Below are 18,078 nucleotides of genomic sequence, written 5' to 3'. Positions count from 1 at the left end.
ACCCACAACAGTTCGGCCGAGGTCTGGGGCAAAGAGACTATGGCGCATTTGGCGAAAAAAAAAATAGCTTTTATTAAACAGCTTACTTCCCTGCCTTCAATTAAATTATTGACACTGTTGCATCTGGTGGCCATGGATTCCACAGAGCCACCCTCGTCCAGTCACTGCAAACTATTCTATGGTGCGACAATTATCACAATCAATGCCAAGCGAGAAGTTATCCGCGATGGATACATTCGTGTTGAGCATGGTCGGATCGCAGCGGTTGGAAAGTGCCCATATTCTCAGCCTCTTCCAGTCAACACGACGGAAATAAACTGTTATGGCAGTATCATCATTCCCGGGCTTATCAATACCCACGCACATCTGGTCCAGTCGCTGCTGCGGGGATTGGCAGAGGATATGCCACTTCATAATTGGCTTTGTGATGCAGTGTGGCCCTTAGAGGCTGTTTTTGATGGCAATGACGGGTTTCATGCAGCCCGCTTGACAATTGCGGAAATGCTCAAAACGGGAACTACATGTTTCCTTGATCCTATGTTGACTTATCGTGCGGGATTTGATCAGGTTTGCGCAGCTGTGGGTGAGATGGGCATCCGAGGGTGTCTTGTAAGGACAAATAAAATTCTATAACATGGTTTCTACTAAGTTCTTGCACAGGGAAAGCTAGTCAAGTTCACAGAGACCAACCGGCAACTGTCTATTTCCGACCCCCGAGATCAAGACTTGATCAACATGTCCATACCAGCGCTTTTAGCCGCCCATAAAAACCATCATCACAACTTTGATGATCGAATCCACGTGTGGGCGGCCGCAGGAACCCCCCGTGGAGCGCCAAAGTCTGCCTATAGTGAATTTGGAACCACATGTTCGGATCATGGCATATCGATTACCATGCATTGTGCCGAATCTCCAAAAGATCTGGATATCTATCGTGACACTTATCACTGCAGCCCAATGGAGTTTATTCGTGATACCAAGCTCTGCCCACAACCCAACCCGTCTTCCGACACATGCAAAGGGGTCACACATCGCTTGGTTTTGGCACATATGGTTAATCTAGACGAGAGGATTGATCTACCACTGCTCTCCTCTACACAGACATCTGTGGCCCATAACCCTACCTCCAACCTGAAATTGGCCTCGGGCGTGGCGCCAATTCCATCTATGTTGGCAAACGAGGATCATATCACGGTCTCTCTGGGGACTGATGGTGCTCCATGTTCCAACCATTATGACATGTTTCAGGAGATGCACCTAGCTTCCATCCTACACAAAGGGGTCAACAGGGATGCCAGTCTTGTGCCTGCTGAAGTTGTACTGGAAATGGCCACTATCAACGGGGCAAAGGCATTGGGTCTCGACAAAGATATCGGAAGTCTTGAAGCAGGCAAGAAGGCCGATTTTGTTGTTGTCGACCCATACGGACAAGGGGGACTCGGAGCGGCACCGTGGAGCAGTAACGCCCCGGAGCATGCAGTGAATCCAGTTACGACCATCGTTCACGGATGTACGGGCCGTGACGTTGATATGACAGTTGTAGGTGGCGAGATTCTGGTGAAAGCGGGAACCCTGGTAGTTGGCGGGAAAGACAAAGAAGCGCAAATTGTGCAGATGGCGCAGACTGCTGTCAAGGGGATTCTTGAGCGTGCCAACCATTATCACGAAGAGGATACAAAGATCGGAGGGAAACTCGCCTCTCCGTGGCACTATATTTAATAGCATTACGTTAATTAAGTGCCCGTCTTAACTTCACTTCGCTGTAAGTAGTTCATTCTCCAATAGTGACATTTGAGGTACGCCTGGGTGGATGTACATATCGAGGGTTGCAACCTAACCCGCCTATAACACTTGCTCCAAACAGATAGAAGCAAATATGATGAAAACTAGACAAAGAAAACTGTGACTCATATTACATTACATATAAATGCTACTTCCATTTTAGTCAGAATTCCTACGTGCAGTACGAGTTCAGTGATCTCCCTGGGACCTCTGTGTGGAGAGAGAATCCCAAAGTACCAGCTTGGTGTTAGGTTTAAATTTAGAAACAGATAAGGTGTCAACCTTGAATTACGCCTAATTTTGACGGCTCTATGCCAGCCGCTACTCACCTGGATTATTGAATAAAGACTGGATTGCAGAAACAGATACCTGACTTGAGTATTAGAGGATGATTCAAATATCCTTTGTCTTCTCTATTGATGCTCTCCTTTCTTCCGTCTAGTTGGTTTGTTCACTGGTTTCAGAATAAACAAAGAGGGTACAAAAAGGTCTCTTCTATTCGCATGACCAGATATCTATGAGGGAAACTTGCTGAGTACATATACAGCCGAGATGACCATGCTATTCTGAAATGAAGTGTTCTCTGCCTTGACAAGTTCTACTGTTACAACACAGAGAAAGCCATGTCAACCACCCGATCTATCAACAATGGACTCACTCTGCCCACACTCAATGATTACGGCAGCATCTTCGACCACTCCCTAGACTCGCCGGTGGAGGAGCCACACGAATGGGAAATCCCCGAGAACGGAGTCGAGCGAAGACGAAGTCAACAGAAGAACGAACAGCCCGATCCGAAAAACAGGAAGAGCGCGGTGGAATGGGTTATCCCAGCGTTGCGCAACTGGTCACTCCCTTCGTTTCTTGGGGACCTAGGTCGAACGCTGATCAACGACGGAGTATACCTCCCGCACCCGGATATAGCACCATCCATCAACGGACATCCGCATCAGCACAGACAGACACCGGCTCCGCTCTCGTGGACGGATCCGTCGGCTCCACACTGGGAGACAGAACAGTGGCTTAAGCGGCTTCCGCTGCAGAACAAGACCAGGTTTTACCAGATAGAGCTCCTCGACGAGCCGCTGATCGGTGCAGAGAACTATCTTTCCTGGGCAGAGAATATGGGCGAGATGCTGGACCAGTGCAATGTCTGGCCGATTGTTGGCGGTGGTCTGGAACCAGTGCCGGCGATGAGCAAGTTTTGTACCCAGTGGAGGCAGGTGAACAATCACGTGTGGATGATAATCACTGCAAATGTGTCGCGGGAGATCCGGCGCGAGCTCTGCGTTAATGGATTGGCGTGGGACGCGCGAGGCACTTGGAGTTATCTCCAGGGGACATGTGGCGGCGACTTGGCCATGACACGGCGATCCATGCAAGGCATACAAGACCTTTTGCACATCAAGTACGACGACTGCTCATCGCTAGATGATTACCTGGGTAGAATGCTAGTCTGCATCCGGGCCATCGAGTGCAACCGCCAAGGGAGAGAAGACAATGTTTGGTTGTGGTGCCAGTTCATTCTGGCAAATCTAGGCCGGGAATGGGATGATTGGGTCTCGGATCTTGTGACAAAAGCCGAAGATGACAGCACCAATGGTGACTTCCTGGACAGCTTCGAGCACCTATATCAACTCCTCGGGGTGGAGGAGACGCGGCGGGTACGCGCTTCGCGCTTCCTGTCGCGGAGTGGTGAGTGACGATGAACGAGACTCTGATTGTCAGTGGTCTGAAAGCCAAAAGTGAGATTGTAAATATCGCAGAGCAAGATCATTTGACATAGTTATATGTTTGATGTCGCAAAAATTGAAAGCTGTCCAAAACCGCCCATCCAAATATAGCATTATATATAGTTTCTTGCCAAAGCAATTCAAAGCATTTCCTGATATATCCAAATTATTTGCTCTTCTTGTCCTTGGCCGCCTGAGCGGCCTTCTTGGCGGCACGCTTGGTCTTGTTCGACTTCACAGACCAACGGGGAATGAATCGGCCAACACGGGCCTGGTATTCGCGGTACTCTGGGTACTTGGCCGCACTGATAGACTCGGTGAGGCGAGTGCTGCCCTGAAAGATGAGAAGGTAGCCCACGACACCCAGACCAGTCCACTGGAGATAGTTCTCAGTGCGGTAGCAGCTCCACAGATACATGGTCACCCAGACAGCCTGTTCGGCGACAAAATTGGGGTGACGCGACAGGGACCAGAGGCCGCTGACCACGAACCCACGCTCGAGGTCCTCGGGGGTGTACTGGTCCTTGTACTTGTCGGAAATGCGCGCGTGGTTCTGGTACTCAAGCTTGGCTTTGTGGAAGTTCCACTGTTGCTGGTCGGCGAAGAATTCAATAATGATAAAGAAAAAGGCTGCGCGGGAGAAGACCAAGTCGGGCAGTTCAAACGACTCGGGGCCCTGGGTATAGGCCGCCACAAGCAAAACGTAGGTTGGCGCGGTGATGAGAACAAGCAGCAACGACTGGGCCGCAGCAATGAAGGTCAGGTTGAAGATCATGAACACAAATTTGTTGTTAACTTTTGCGCGCACGACCTCCCAGCGGTAGTCCTCCGAGCCGATCTTGTAACCTCCTTTGCGCCAGTAGTTAAATGTCAGACGAGCCTGGAAAGATTCGTGTTAGCACAGTTGAACCGGGCACATTTGTTCGAATTCTTACACTCCAAAGTACGCTAATAACAGCGATCGTGTCCACAGTCTGGGTGCGAATTCCAGCCAAGCGCGACCAAGCGGCGAAGTGCACATTGTACACGGCGGGCAAGATGCTCCAGAAGCGATCCACCTGCGAATAGTTGCGGTTGATCTCCGCTGCCACGAAGAACAACGCAGCAAGGCATGCGCCAAGGGCGAGTACGGAGATGAAGGGGTTGGTGGCGAGGTACACAGCCTTCAAGCTATCCAGGTCGCGGCCGGCTTCGCGCAAACTGGCGGGCAGCCATTCCAACTGGGAGATATAAGGAAGAACGGCGAACCTGAACGAGGTGCAGTCTGCCAGAGACTCAACACGAGGCAGCGGGAGATAAGCCATTTTGGTGTCCAAGATGCGCAAGTGGATGGATGATGTTTGCGATGGGCGTTGACGGGGGGATCGCGCTTGTTATGTTTGGATTACCTCATTTCAGGCAGAAAACCGTTGATGCCTCAGGCAGCAACAGGCGCGTCCCTCGTTTTCTTCGCGTCGCACCCCAATCTAACCGCTTGTGGGAAGCATGCAAGGCGATCGCCAGCCCACGACTGTGTAGAAGGCCAGTGGCACACACAATGGTCCCTTGAGTCTGACTGCCGGCCTGCACCATGGCTCGGAAGATCCTCTGCGTGGCAGAGAAGCCCGCCATTGCCCGCGCGGTGGCCACGCATCTGTCCGGTGGCTCGATGCAAACAGTGAGTGCCTCACCTGGAACAATTGGTGGCACAGACTGATGTCAATTGTAGCGGTCTATACGTGGGACACAGTTCGTGAAGAATTATGAGTTTGATTTCAATTTCGGCGGCGCCTGGGGGAACTGCTCCGTCACCATGACCAGCGTGGTGGGCCATCTGACCGGCCTGGATTTCGAGCGCCAGTATAAAGGCTGGACCTCATGTCCTCCAGGATCACTGTTTGAAGCACCTGTTAAAGAAGCGGTCGATAAGGATAAGCTGCCAATCGCAGAGAACATCCGGGACCAAGCGCGTTACTCCAAGGCGTTGTTTATCTGGACCGACTGTGATCGTGAAGGGGAGCATATCGGCTCAGAAGTCCGGCATCAGGCGAAGTCGGGAAATGCTCGCATCGAGGTCAAACGGGCAAAATTCAGCAACACGGAAAGAGCGTGAGTTGGCTTGTCGCGGGAATTAGAGGTGGCGCAAGAGCTGATTTTGGGAATAGTCATGTCCTACGTGCTGCTCGAGAGCCTGTGGAGCTTGACGACCGTCAAGCAAATGCTGTCGCTGCTCGAATTGAGCTGGATCTCCGAATCGGCGCAGCATTCACACGTCTGCAGACCCTCCAGCTACAGACTCTAGTCGCAGTTTTGCAAGAGAAGGTCATTAGCTATGGTAGGATCCCTCGAAACCCCTCTGTGTTTTTTGTCTAACATCTAGTAGGCTCGTGTCAATTCCCGACCCTAGGATTTGTGGTTGACCGGTATCTGAGGGTGAAAAATTTCAAGCCGGAACCTTTCTGGGGCATCAAGGTCATGCTGAAGCGAGACGACATCAAAGTCAACTTCCTCTGGCGACGGGTGCATCTTTTTGATCGGGCAGCTGTCACGATGATGCTTGAGCGATGCCTGGCCGCAAAACAGGCCAAGGTCACAAAAGTGAACCAGAAACCCACGAGCAAATGGAGACCACTGCCTTTGACAACCGTGGACCTACAGATGATGGGTAGTCGATTTCTCCGCCTAGACAGTCAGACTATCATGAAGGTCGCAGAGACACTCTACACCAAGGGATACATCAGCTATCCAAGAACAGAGACGGATCAGTTTGATAAGGCTATTGATCTGAAAAGCTTGGTCGAAAAGCAAGTGCAGGACCAAGGTTGGGGGCAGTACGCTCGAGAGTATGGAGTACTTCCTCTTGTTTTATTTTTCACCTCGACTGACAGACTCGCCTTAGACTACTCGATGGAAAATTTAGAACGCCACGTTGGGGACGTCACAACGACAAGGCCCATCCACCCATCCACCCGGTCTGCTGGGTCTCTCCGAACCAACTACAAGCCAATGAAAAGAAAGTCTACGAATTCGTGGTTCGCCGGTTTCTTGCATGCTGTTCCGACGATGCCAAAGGCCAGACGAGCGAGGTCGAAATCCAATACGGCGAGGAGATGTTCCACGCCAACGGCCTGATCGTGCTGGAAAGGAACTATCTGGACGTGTACGTCTACGACAAATGGGAGAGCAGCCAGCAACTACCAGCCTTCCAGCGAGGCGAGCTCTTCGAACCTACCGAGGCCAACATTTCCGAGGGCAAGACCACAGCCCCGAACTATCTCACCGAGCCCGAGCTCATCGGTTTGATGGATGCCAACGGCATAGGAACGGACGCAACGATGGCGGAACATATCGCCAAAATCAAAGAACGCGAATACGTCGCTACGCACAATCGCGGCGGTGGTCGCAGTTCGGTCCAGGAACTCATCCCTACTCGTCTGGGCATTGCCCTCGTGGAGGGATATGACAATGTGGTCGCGGGGCTTCCGAATAGCGTATCTTTGAGCAAGCCGTTTCTGCGGAAAGAAATGGAATTGCGCATGCTCGAGATATGTGCGGGTACCAAGACTCGTCAGGATGTCGTGCAGGAAAGCTTGGACATGTACCGGGAGGTCTTCATCCATACGCAAAGGCGTATCGATATGTTGAAAGACGCTTGTCGGAAGTATCTTATTGAAGAAGCTGCCTCCTGAGAGTTGTAATGCTTGCTGGCGCGGACTTGCTCGGTTTTGTTGATTGGATGATACCCTTGCTGGCCTTATTCTTATGGGCGTTGAGATAATGTGAGAGTTCAAACAATATTGATTTGTGCAGTCACTCGCCCTACCCTCTCCCCATACAACCCCCCAAGAACAACAGAGAAAGTACTGTCTTGCCCCAACGATGGGCCAGACAGCATATCCCTAACAACCAAGGGAAAACATACATCCTCATGAGTATCCAGCACGACCAGATCGGAGCTAAGTGCGCACCGCCCAGATACTCCTCTCCAATCCCGACGACTTCCTCGACGACATCCCCGTCGAAGGCCCCATTGAGACCCCCGTCGAAGCCTCATCCAACATCCTCGCGTTCATAATCTCCTCCGCAAGAGAAGTAGCAATAGCGGACGCCACGTTTGAAGGGAATGCCCTCAGCAACTCCGCAAGTTCCATCCAGGCCCCCGAATTCTGACCCGCACTCTCCCGGAGCGTCGCCAGACCATCCTGGACATCACGTAGATGATGCCCTATCTCGGAGTCCGGACTGTTGAGTCCATCGGCAACGCTGGCCGCAATTTTGGCCGCGAGCATGTCCTTGTGGGCTAGAAGCTCGTTTCCGACGCCGAAAAGCTGATTGGTGCGTTCTTCCAGGTAGTCGAGGCGTTGGTGGGTTGCATCGAGTGCTATTTTGTGTGACGATTGGAGTTCGGTGAAGAAGATTTGCTGCTCGGTGCGCAGGAGTTGGATCTCTTTGTCATTGGTGTCCGTGCCGCGTTGGATTGTTTCTTTGAGTTGTACTGCGAGGATGATGATCAGGAGGACTAGGATTACGTTGACGTATCCTGCCTCCGCGGAGCAAGTCTCTGGTTTGGAGGGATGCTGTTTCGGTAGATGATATTCGTCGCTGTCGCTTGGGAATTCATCAGAGAGCAACGAAGCGGTAAATAGATCTGTCTTGATGCTCGCTGCTGTATCGGATGCTGAAAACATCGTGATGTTGTTGCTGACCACGAAGTCGGTCATCACTTCCTGACCTAGACTGACATAGTGAGCTAGAGAGTTCGGCAAGAGGTAGGGATGGAACTGATCGAGGGCGTATACTGCGCTCGTCAGTTGAAGGGATCCCAGAGCCCGGTCCAAAAAGGGCCGGCTCGGCTGAATGGCGGTAAACGGGATGGGGCCATAGAGGCCCCAGAGATTGCTGGCAAGGCAGACAAGTCCAAGTATGAGAAGCTCCATGTCGATGAGTAGTGACAGAACTAAAAAGAAAATGACCGTGGTGAGGTGTGTCTACAAAATACAATCCAGGTACCTGCAGCGCCGCAACTATGCTGCTTCTCGTAGGGCAGAGAATGATACGGTGAATATGATGTTTGTGAGTAAATGGGCAGTTCATTGAACCTTTGCGTTATTGTCTGGCGCTCAGAGTTTGCTTCTCCATAATCTAGGGAAAGAAAGGCCGCGTTTGCTTTGTAGAGCTTTGCCATGCCACGTGGGAGCGTGGGAGCATGAGAGCATGCCGCAGATTTGCACTATAGGGTCCTTTATGTGTAACCCTAGTCCTCACTGAGTTTAAATCTCTGGATTTTGCATCAGAATCTGCAATTTCCAGACTGAAAGCTTCGAAGTATTCTTGAGAGACAAGCATAGGTCGATTCTCGGGAAAACCTCCAAATAGCTCCATTCGCAACCATGCAGAAAACCACTATTAGTAAATCCTTGGTCATTGCTTCTAACTACTCCTGAAGGAGGCACTGTTGATTTTTTGTCGAGCGTCATCTATATAACATCATAGGAGTTGGACCTGGACAAACACGATTGGTCAACGCCCCGAAGATGATTCATCTAATGCCAGATGCTCAAGGGGCCAAACACAGTGATTGGAAGACAAAGATCTTCAAAGAAAAAACATGTTTCATTTACAGTCCATGGCTTGGGTCATCACTGAACTAGGGCTGATGAATCGCACTTGCATCCCATACCATTCGAAGGTTACCGGGATCTGGTTCCGTAATAAACGCTTTTTCGGGCGCCATGGATGGCCGCATGAACTCAAGGGCCGATAGCTCACGGAAACTCGTGGCGTGCGACCATCTTGATCGGGAGATTTCCAGGGCGGGGCGGCCGGGGAGCACAGGCCGTTCCCCAATAATAGAAGGCGTTGGAATAACCTTTGAATGACCCCATAACTTGCGGGAGGCGTCAGCCGGTCAAGCCACCGAAGTATGTGGAGGGTGTGCCTTTGTCGCGGCTCTGGTCGGAAAGGGGCCTGAGATGATTACCCTGGATCTCGTGACTGCTGTCACCGTCAGTGGCGCTAGATCCATGTCTCTTTGGCTTGAGTCAAACCCTGTATTAAGGCCTGCCGAGTTATTGGATTCGCGGTGTTTGCACAGATCAAGATGACGTTGCAGTCCAAATCCCACGCCGTGATAGGCGGGCCCGGCGCGGATCGCTTCCCGGATGCTTCGGCCAGGGCTTCGTGGTGCTTCTCAATGCTTGCACTTATTGGCGTCCAATTTGCGAGGTGGCCCACATCGCTCCACCCCCATGGGCATCTCCGCATTTGAGGAAGTGTCCTTTGGCAGGGCCGAGCCACGGATATCGGATCCTTTGGCCACGCTCAGTGGTGAATCACTTAGGGTTGAGCGCAACAAAGCGCCATCGATGACTATCCTGGGTCGCTTAGCCCCTCAGCCAGTGCCGTTAATGATGAAGTAACCTAGTTCGGTGATTTGTGACTAAACGATTGAAACTGCTCCGCATCCTTAAAAAGGTGCTGCTTCCCCACAGCCGACGCCCTTCTGCGATGTTCTTCCTTGGCGTTGCTTATATTGGTTGCCAATTTTTCTGCCAATCCACTGTGCCATTTTCTGTGAACGGAGAACAAGATGAAGGGCGACGGAGAAATCTCGCCCACGACCTCGGACGGGAAGTCCAATGGCAAGGATGACTATCCCCCGAGCTATGAGCATGCGGAGAAGCCCAAGGAGGACTATCAGCGGCCTGACGTGGAGCATATGGGACGCGACCACCTGAATGCTGTCTTTGAGAATCCTCTAGCCGGTATTCCTCGCGAGCAGCTCTTGAGAAATGTCGAGGAGTTTTGCAAGAAGTACCAGCTCGAGGAGTATCGGGAGACTTTCGTAAAGGGCGCCCTGATTTCGCAGGACCCGGCCAATGCGACCAACCTGCCGGAACTGACGGACGAGGAGAGGGAGGCTCTCATCCGGGAGCATACCCATAAGTGGTCGCAGCCCTGGAAGCTGTATTGGCTCGCAGGTGAGTTGGAACGGAATAAGACACAAAATCCTTGACAAGCAGGAAACTAACGTTCTCAAGCCATGTGTTCACTTGCAGCTGCTGTACAGGGTATGGACGAGACGGTCAACAACGGCGCGCAGACCAAATACGCCGCGGTAAGGCTCCTCCAATGCACACGACACTATGTACTAAATGGGACAGCACCTGGGCATCAAAAACAGGCCGCTCATTCTTGGCCTTGTCGTGAGCGCGCCCTATTTGGCTTGTGCGGTTCTCGGCTCCTGGCTTACCGAACCTCTTAATCGATATTTTGCCCGTCGAGGAACAATTTTTATCTCCTGTGTCATTGCCGCTATAGCCTCAATCTGGGAGGGTGTCGCTAACTCCTGGGCCAATCTCTTCGTTGCTCGTTTTGTGCTTGGCCTAGGAATTGGATCCAAGTCAACGACTGTCCCGGTGTATGCAGCGGAATGCTCTCCTGCTCCGATTCGAGGTGCTCTCGTGATGATGTGGCAGATGTGGACTGCTTTTGGCATTATGTTGGGGAACATCATGGGAGTGGCATTTGGAGGACTGGCCCCCGACCTTGGCTGGCGTCTAATGCTTGGCTCTACTGTGGTGCTACCAATTATTGTCTGTGCTCAAGTGTATTACTGTCCTGAGTCTCCGCGTTGGCTCATCCAGCAGGACAAAGTCAACAAGGCCTTCAAGTCGTTCCGAACCCTGCGCCCCACAGATTTACAGGCCGCCAGAGACCTTTATTATGCCTACGTGGGCGTTGAGCTTGAGCGGGAGATCAACAAGGGCAAGAATTTCTTCTCGATGTTCTTTGAGCTCTTTACAATTCCGCGCAACCGCCGTGCGGCCTTGGCTAGCTGGATTGTGATGTTTATGCAGCAGTTCTGCGGTGTGAACATCATTGCTTACTATTCCACCACTATCTTCCAGGTAAGCTGAGCTGTTTCTCGCTCACATTTCTGAGTTGCTCCTAAATCAAACAGAAATCCGGATACAGCGATACCTCTGCCCTCCTTGCATCCATGGGAACGGGTATCCTTAACTGGGTCTTCGCGCTGCCTGCCTTCTTCACGATCGATACATGGGGGCGACGAAATCTGTTGCTTTTCACCTTCCCCTTCCTTGCAATCTGTCTCTTGTGGACCGGCTTCTCCTTCTTCATCGAGCCAGACGACAAATTCAGCCACAAACGGGTTGCGATGGTCACCACAGGCATGTATCTATTCGAGGTGTTCTACTCGCCTGGTGAAGGTCCAGTGCCATTCACCTATTCAGCCGAGGCTTTTCCTTTGCATGTTCGAGAGGTCGGTATGTCATGGGCGACCGCCACGACGTGGTGTTTCAACTTTATCATATCCCTCTCGTGGCCTGCCATGTCAGCCTCTTTCGGATCGACAGGCAGCTTCGGGTGGTATGCAGCCTGGTGCGTCATTGGCTGGTTCCTGGTCCTGCTTTTCGTTCCTGAGACCAAGGGTAAGTCATGTCCATTTCACTGGCTTTCAGAACCTTACTGACTTTGGCCTTCTTTTAGCTCTAACTCTGGAGGAATTGGACCAGGTCTTCTCGGTTTCCACCAGGAAACACGCCTCATACCAGATCAAGAATGCCTGGTGGCACTTCCGTGTCTGGGTACTTCGCCAGAAATTGGAGCCTCTACCCAGCTTCTACAGGGGCTCTGAGCGCATGGCCGAAGTGGGCGATGCAGCATCGGAGAAGTACTGAACTGGATCTGCCTAGCTTCTTCCCGTCCATCACTTCAACGGCGATACCAGAACTCTTGGCCGCCTTTTGCGATATGATACCAAGTTTGTGTTTTTGACATCATTACTCCAGTCGCTTTGGTTTTTTGTCTCGTTTTTCTCTTCTCCGGTTTAATTTTCTGCTTTGCGTTGAACGCAGGATACCCTCCTCATGTAATAGAGTCTTACTGGCTCATGTCATTCTTTTGGGTGGGATATGTCTTTTTTACAGCGCTTTTCTCAAGAGATCTCAGCCTGTTTGTTTAGTGGTAGAAAGGAGACCGCTAATTATACTTTTCAGTCTAGTATATTCTTAAATTGTAGTTCTAGATTCCTCGAGAACTAAGATGACAGACTTGGATTGGAACGTCCGAAAAAGAGAGGAGACGATTTACACAAGCTGGAACTACTAACAGCTTTTGCCATACCACAAAACCTATCCCCCGGCCGACTACTACTCGAGCCTCTTGCTCAGAACGGCACCATACCAGACAGTAGCAATCAGACTGACAAGGTTGATCAAGCTCGACATGCCATGCACGCGCCCAAACTTCTTGTTCAGTGCAATCATCTCCTTGGAGTGCGGCGCGGGGTCATAGCTCCTCTTTCCATCCCGGGTTTCTGCAGTCAAGTAAGCCTCAGCCCTATATTTATATGTTTAAAAAGTAGGGGACAAAAAAAAAACCCACCTTGAGCTTTCCGCTCACGCATCACATTGATCGTCATCGGACGCAGCACAAACAGGTTAATCAGACCTGTGACTGCCACAGTGGCCATGGGCAGAAGGGTCGAGAAGCGGTGCTCGGGAGCCATCAGGCCTGACAGTCCGACAGTCTGACCACCCCGGCTGGCGGTCAGAGCAACGACCACAGGCAGCGCGGTCTGCATGGAAAAATAGATGGGGAAGATGGCTGCTTGCAAGCTGGCGAACTGGGGGCGCGGCAGGGCGCGGAATGCGACTGTGCCACCCACGAAGGACTGGTGAGGCAGTTAGATTGATGATTTGGCTTTTTGAGTTGGGGTGTGGCTTACCTGGTAGAACTGTGTTCCCAGGAGGGTGCCGTAGCTGTGGTGTTGTTAGTGAGCTGTGTTGATAATCAGATAGATAAAATGTGCTGACGGACCTGAGGATATGATAGGGGCGTGGATCGGTCATTTTGTTTTCCTTTTTTCTGGTCCAAAAAATGTCTTCTACTTGTTGTGTTCAGGTCGAGGGTCAAAGAAGTAGAAGGAAGACAAAACCCGGCGTGACGACGAGACGGGAGTTCGGATGGGGTTATGTGCACGTCCCAGGGTGGTGTGAACGGACTATTGCTACGCACCATATCATATATACGCACGCTGGCCAAGTGATGTCATGTGCCGTCGCGTTTGTCCTAACCCCAAAAGGGTAATATCGCGCGTCTGCCTGGACTGTGCCTTTCTCTTTCTCTCTCTCGTTGAGCCTCATCTCTCTCGATCACAATCCATGGCAGAGAAAGAGGCCACCGTGTACATTGTGGACGTGGGGAAGTCTATGGGCGAGAGCCATCATGGCCGCCCAGTGACTGACCTGGACTGGGCGATGCGGTATGTTTGGGACAGGATCACTACGACGGTCAGTTGCCCACACCTGCAGCAGCACCCTCTCCAATACTGATCTATCGTTTAGATTGCCACTGGTCGGAAGACGGCTACGCTGGGGTTGGTCGCTCTGAGGACAGATGGTGCGTGTCTTACTCCTACAGGGGTTCTCTTCTGACGCGCGGATGCCAGATACCGCGAATGATCTCGAAGACGACCCCAATTTCGCGAACATCTCCGTACTTCTGGGTCTCGGTCAGGCCCTGATGCCCGATGTCCGGAAGCTGCGCGAGTCGATCAAACCCAGTCATACTAACAAGGGCGATGGTATGTGATGTTTCCCTTTCTTCGAGACACATATGCTCACGGCCAGCCAGCGGTCTCTTCGATTGTCATCGCCATACAGATGATCATCACCTTCTGCAAGAAGCTCAAGTACAAACGGAAAATTGTGCTTGTGACCAATGGCTCTGGGGCGATGAGCGGTGACGGCCTCGATCAGATCACGAAGAAGATCAAAGAGGATAACATTGACCTCGTAATCATGTAAGTATCCTTACATTTCAACAAAAAGTCGCTGCTAATTTCCTTTAGCGGAGCGGATTTCGATGACCCAGAGTACGGGATAAAGGAGGAAGACAAAGATTCTCGAAAGGTGAATGTGGATCATGGCCAATGCCGGTGATATGATGCTAATGCAGTACTATTACAGGCTGAAAATGAAGCCCTGCTTCGTGAACTTGCGGAAGACTGCGAGGGCGTCTTCGGCACCCTTCAGCAAGCCATCACCGAACTGGACGTTCCTCGTATCAAAGTCACAAAGAGCATGCCATCTTTTAAGGGATTTCTCCAACTCGGCAACTCAAACGATTATGATACGGCCGTGCGAATACCAGTTGAACGGTACTTCCGGACCTATGTCGCCAAGCCACCCTCTGCAAGCTCGTTCGTGCTGCGCTCTGGCGCTGGTGCAGGTCAGGAAGAGTCTGGAAGCTCTGCTACCGTAACAGCTCCTGGAGCCAGTCAATTCCCAGATGAAGAAAACACACTCACCGCTGTGAGAATGTCACGAACATATCAGATCAAAGATGAGTCTGCACCAGGAGGCAAGGGGGATGTCGAGCGAGATGATCTTGCAAAAGGGTACGAGTACGGACGCACGGCGGTACACATCAGTCAGATCGACGAGAACATCACAACCCTGGAGACATTTGCAGGATTGGAGCTTATCGGATTTATCCAGAGCGACAAGGTGGGTTCCATCACGGAGGCCTTTTCTGTCTTTAGTTCTAACCGCTATGCAGTATGACCGCTACCTGCACATGTCCAACACCAACGTGATTATTCCACAGCGGGCAAACGACAAAGCCGCTCTTGCACTATCCTCTTTCATCCACGCGCTTTTCGAGGTTGAATCGTACGCAGTGGCTCGACTGGTAACCAAAGAAGCCAAGCCCCCGCTCATGGTCCTGCTCGCCCCTTCAATCGAGCCAGAATATGAGTGCCTCATTGAAACACAGCTTCCCTTTGCAGAGGATGTCCGATCATATCGATTCCCTCCCTTGGACAAAGTGGTCACCGTCTCCGGCAAGGTAGTTACCGAGCACCGGAATCTCCCAAGCAACAGCTTGCAGGATGCCATGAGCAAATACGTCGAAAGCATGGATCTGAAATACAAAAATGATGACGGGTGGGTTTTCCTTTTTGAGATTTATTCGAAAATCACTTCACTGACACTTAAGAAAAGAGAGCTAGTTGACACACTTCCAATTGAGGACTCTTACTCGCCACTCCTGCACCGCATCGAATCGGCAGTGCGGCACCGCGCTGTATATCCCAAAGATCCCGTTCTTGACCCATCAGACCGATTGACCAAGTTCGCCGAGCCGGCTGAAGAGATGGTGAAAAAGTCGCAGCCATACCTCAAGAAACTGATGGCCGTGGCAGATGTGAAGAAGGGTGAGTCTTGGAATCTGGCGAAACACAACGTCTCTGACTCAGGTATTCAGTTCCTCCAAAAAAAAAAGGCCGCAAACGCCAACGCGAAGCCGAAAAGCCTCTCTCCGGGCTGGATGTCGACGCCCTGCTCAACCAAGAACCTAAACGGGCCAAACTATCTCCCGAGAACGCAATTCCAGAATTCAAACAACTTCTTTCCCGCGCAGACAGCGTCGAGACCATTCTCGATGCCGTAAAACAGATGGCCGGTATTATCGAGAACCTGATCCGGCACAGTCTTGGCGATGCCAACTACAACCGTGTCATCGAGGGTCTTGGGACGATGCGTGATGAGCTCGTTGACTACGAGGAGCCTGCGGCGTACAACGACTTCCTGCGGAAGCTGAAGGAGAAGATGTTGAGTGAGGAGCTAGGTGGGGACCGGAAGGAGTTGTGGTGGCTAATGCGGAGGAATAAGCTGGGTCTGATTGATAAGGAGAGGTCGGAGAGGTCGGAGGTTGAAGCCGACGAGGCCAAAGAGGTGAGTTCCTTCCCTTCCTTCTGTGTACAAGGGTCAGTGCTGATGCTGCACTCTAGTTCTTGTCGTCCTCCGAGTGACCGTGTCTCCTTTCGTCTTCCCCTCTGAATCTGAGTTGAAAGGCATAGATTGTTGGGTTTGCTAGAAGACTGTATCCGTTAGGAATGGAGTACGTAGCTCTGTCTACTACAAGTCCCTGCCGGGCTTGAACAAAATAATGCCATCGTCCAAAAATGTAGAAATGAAGTAACATGCTCGATCTATCGATAGTGGATGCAAAGACAGATACAAGTCTGAGAACCCACAGGGGAATATATTGAACGCCAAGTAAACAAAAATGACTCCGCTAAAGAAAAGAGCCCAAATGAAGCAAAGTGTGTCGTCATCAAATGTCGCTGAGAATGGAATGCTCTCATCAAGAGATCTTCTGGACCCGCTTCTTGCCAACATCGAGCTTGGCTTGCAATCTAACACCGCAGTCAGTATAAGCAAAAAAAAAAAAAAAAAAAAAAATCTAACAAGATGATGAACATACCTCTCAGCATCCTCATCCGCCATCCTCAACATCTCATTCTGCACCTCCAACTCTTCATGAATAGCAATACCGAGCTCCTTCTGCCTTGCCACAATCTTCATCAACTGCTCCACGCTAGTATCCTGATCCTGCATCGTCTGGCGCTGCAACAACAAAACCCCTTCATTATCGAGCTCGCGCGTGCGCTCAGTCTCCTTTCCAAGAACACGACCCGAGCGGGGAGTCCTGCGCCCGCCGGCATCATTGCCCTTCTGCTGCGCACGAAGCAAAGTATCCTTGTCTTTCACGGAAGCAACAGCATGGTCGAGGCGGCTTTTGGTAGCCATCGCATGCAGCAGATCATCCAGACCGTCTTTCTCCTTGCGCGCGTTGATGATCAGGTCCTTGCGCCGACGCAGCTCGCCGTCGCCTAGACCCTCAAAAGATCCGCCACGGCCGAGGTTCTTGAGTCCGTCGTCTAGCGCGGTGAGCATCGTACCCGCGCGCACGAGACTACTCTTCGCTTGTGCAGAGCTCTCGTGTTGCTTCTGGGGGGTTGTCTCTTGGTCTCGGCGAGAGAGCTGCAGTCGTGCTTCGTGGAGGTGGCCCTTCATGTCGCGGTAGTAGTCTAGCCAGAGCGTTGGGTCTGTGATCGGTGCGTTGGCCGCATTTCCAGGGTCGGTGATGGCTGCATGCAGCCGGGTAGAAGTATTTGAAGTACCGTTGCTCGAGGCCGCTGCCGCGCTGGGTAGGTTTAAGAATGCGCGCCATGCGGGCGACGTGCGCCAGCGCCCGTCGGCGGCCTCGTTGATCGCCTTCAGGTATTGCTCCAAGGAACGGCGGCGCTCTTCTCGGAACTGGTCGTTTTTAACTGTGTTCGAGAACCAGGATTTTGATGGGAGAGCCACTGGCGGCGCGGCATTCGTCTGGTTGACTAGCGTGGAGTGCAAGGCGGAGAAGTCGGAGTACCGCTTGGAGACGGTGAAGGAGCGGAGGGGGAGGCGCACGGTGATGTTGTAGACAGTGTGTGGTGGGGATGTGGTTGATAGTGTGGTGCTTGGAATAGCAATCTCAACGGTGGGCGCCATGGAGAAGGAGAACAGGGGAAAAGAAAGCAGCAGAGTCAAGTCGAGGAGGAAACGAGTGACGCAACGGGCGATAAGGGTAGATGGTCATGTGATCATGTCAGGCTGCAGTTAGGGCTGAGGACGCAGATGATCCATACGGAGGAACGAAGCAGCTCTTGTGAATCTTCCTGTTATGGCTCTATTTTGTCGAAAGAGACTAGTCGAGATCGGCTTTTATTGATTCA

At 51.7% G+C, this 18,078-nt stretch overlaps 9 protein-coding genes across 9 annotated transcripts; 5 read left to right on the top strand and 4 right to left on the bottom strand.

Moving 5' to 3' along the window:
- Positions 1-132: 132 nt before the first annotated feature.
- Positions 133-1,719, top strand: N7474_009380 (amidohydrolase; the record flags this gene model as incomplete). Its single annotated transcript, XM_057200790.1, has 2 exons — positions 133-609; positions 661-1,719. The coding sequence occupies 2 exons, from the start codon at positions 133-135 to the stop codon at positions 1,717-1,719; spliced, it is 1,536 nt and encodes a 511-aa protein (XP_057048777.1).
- A 686-nt stretch (positions 1,720-2,405) lies between these two features.
- N7474_009379 (uncharacterized protein) lies at positions 2,406-3,485 on the top strand (the record flags this gene model as incomplete). Its single annotated transcript, XM_057200789.1, has 1 exon — positions 2,406-3,485. One exon carries the CDS (start codon positions 2,406-2,408, stop codon positions 3,483-3,485), a length of 1,080 nt encoding a protein of 359 aa, XP_057048776.1.
- Positions 3,486-3,681: 196 nt separating this feature from the next.
- N7474_009378 (DUF1295 domain protein) lies at positions 3,682-4,819 on the bottom strand (the record flags this gene model as incomplete). The annotated part of the gene is made up of 2 exons (XM_057200788.1): positions 3,682-4,395; positions 4,451-4,819. The coding sequence occupies 2 exons, from the start codon at positions 4,817-4,819 to the stop codon at positions 3,682-3,684; spliced, it is 1,083 nt and encodes a 360-aa protein (XP_057048775.1).
- A 266-nt stretch (positions 4,820-5,085) lies between these two features.
- Positions 5,086-7,183, top strand: N7474_009377 (DNA topoisomerase 3; the record flags this gene model as incomplete). The annotated part of the gene is made up of 5 exons (XM_057200787.1): positions 5,086-5,172; positions 5,224-5,603; positions 5,660-5,829; positions 5,878-6,337; positions 6,394-7,183. The coding sequence occupies 5 exons, from the start codon at positions 5,086-5,088 to the stop codon at positions 7,181-7,183; spliced, it is 1,887 nt and encodes a 628-aa protein (XP_057048774.1).
- Positions 7,184-7,450: 267 nt separating this feature from the next.
- N7474_009376 (uncharacterized protein) lies at positions 7,451-8,431 on the bottom strand (the record flags this gene model as incomplete). Its single annotated transcript, XM_057200786.1, has 1 exon — positions 7,451-8,431. One exon carries the CDS (start codon positions 8,429-8,431, stop codon positions 7,451-7,453), a length of 981 nt encoding a protein of 326 aa, XP_057048773.1.
- Positions 8,432-10,083: 1,652 nt separating this feature from the next.
- On the top strand, positions 10,084-12,196 carry N7474_009375 (sugar porter family MFS transporter; the record flags this gene model as incomplete). Its single annotated transcript, XM_057200785.1, has 5 exons — positions 10,084-10,474; positions 10,535-10,611; positions 10,658-11,404; positions 11,458-11,947; positions 12,006-12,196. 5 exons carry the CDS (start codon positions 10,084-10,086, stop codon positions 12,194-12,196), a joined length of 1,896 nt encoding a protein of 631 aa, XP_057048772.1.
- A 471-nt stretch (positions 12,197-12,667) lies between these two features.
- On the bottom strand, positions 12,668-13,369 carry N7474_009374 (DUF4149 domain-containing protein; the record flags this gene model as incomplete). Its single annotated transcript, XM_057200784.1, has 4 exons — positions 12,668-12,834; positions 12,903-13,191; positions 13,246-13,279; positions 13,338-13,369. 4 exons carry the CDS (start codon positions 13,367-13,369, stop codon positions 12,668-12,670), a joined length of 522 nt encoding a protein of 173 aa, XP_057048771.1.
- Positions 13,370-13,681: 312 nt separating this feature from the next.
- N7474_009373 (ATP-dependent DNA helicase 2 subunit KU80) lies at positions 13,682-16,332 on the top strand (the record flags this gene model as incomplete). Its single annotated transcript, XM_057200783.1, has 9 exons — positions 13,682-13,810; positions 13,865-13,919; positions 13,969-14,103; positions 14,154-14,322; positions 14,371-14,431; positions 14,489-15,028; positions 15,081-15,735; positions 15,786-16,255; positions 16,312-16,332. The coding sequence occupies 9 exons, from the start codon at positions 13,682-13,684 to the stop codon at positions 16,330-16,332; spliced, it is 2,235 nt and encodes a 744-aa protein (XP_057048770.1).
- A 335-nt stretch (positions 16,333-16,667) lies between these two features.
- On the bottom strand, positions 16,668-17,854 carry N7474_009372 (Qc-SNARE protein; the record flags this gene model as incomplete). Its single annotated transcript, XM_057200782.1, has 2 exons — positions 16,668-16,719; positions 16,788-17,854. 2 exons carry the CDS (start codon positions 17,852-17,854, stop codon positions 16,668-16,670), a joined length of 1,119 nt encoding a protein of 372 aa, XP_057048769.1.
- Positions 17,855-18,078: the final 224 nt, after the last annotated feature.

Source organism: Penicillium riverlandense (assembly GCF_028828495.1).
Source record: "Penicillium riverlandense strain IBT 135883 chromosome Unknown utg000008l_segment0_segment0, whole genome shotgun sequence".
NCBI lineage: Eukaryota > Fungi > Ascomycota > Eurotiomycetes > Eurotiales > Aspergillaceae > Penicillium > Penicillium riverlandense.
This window is presented reverse-complemented; position numbering and strand designations above follow the sequence as displayed.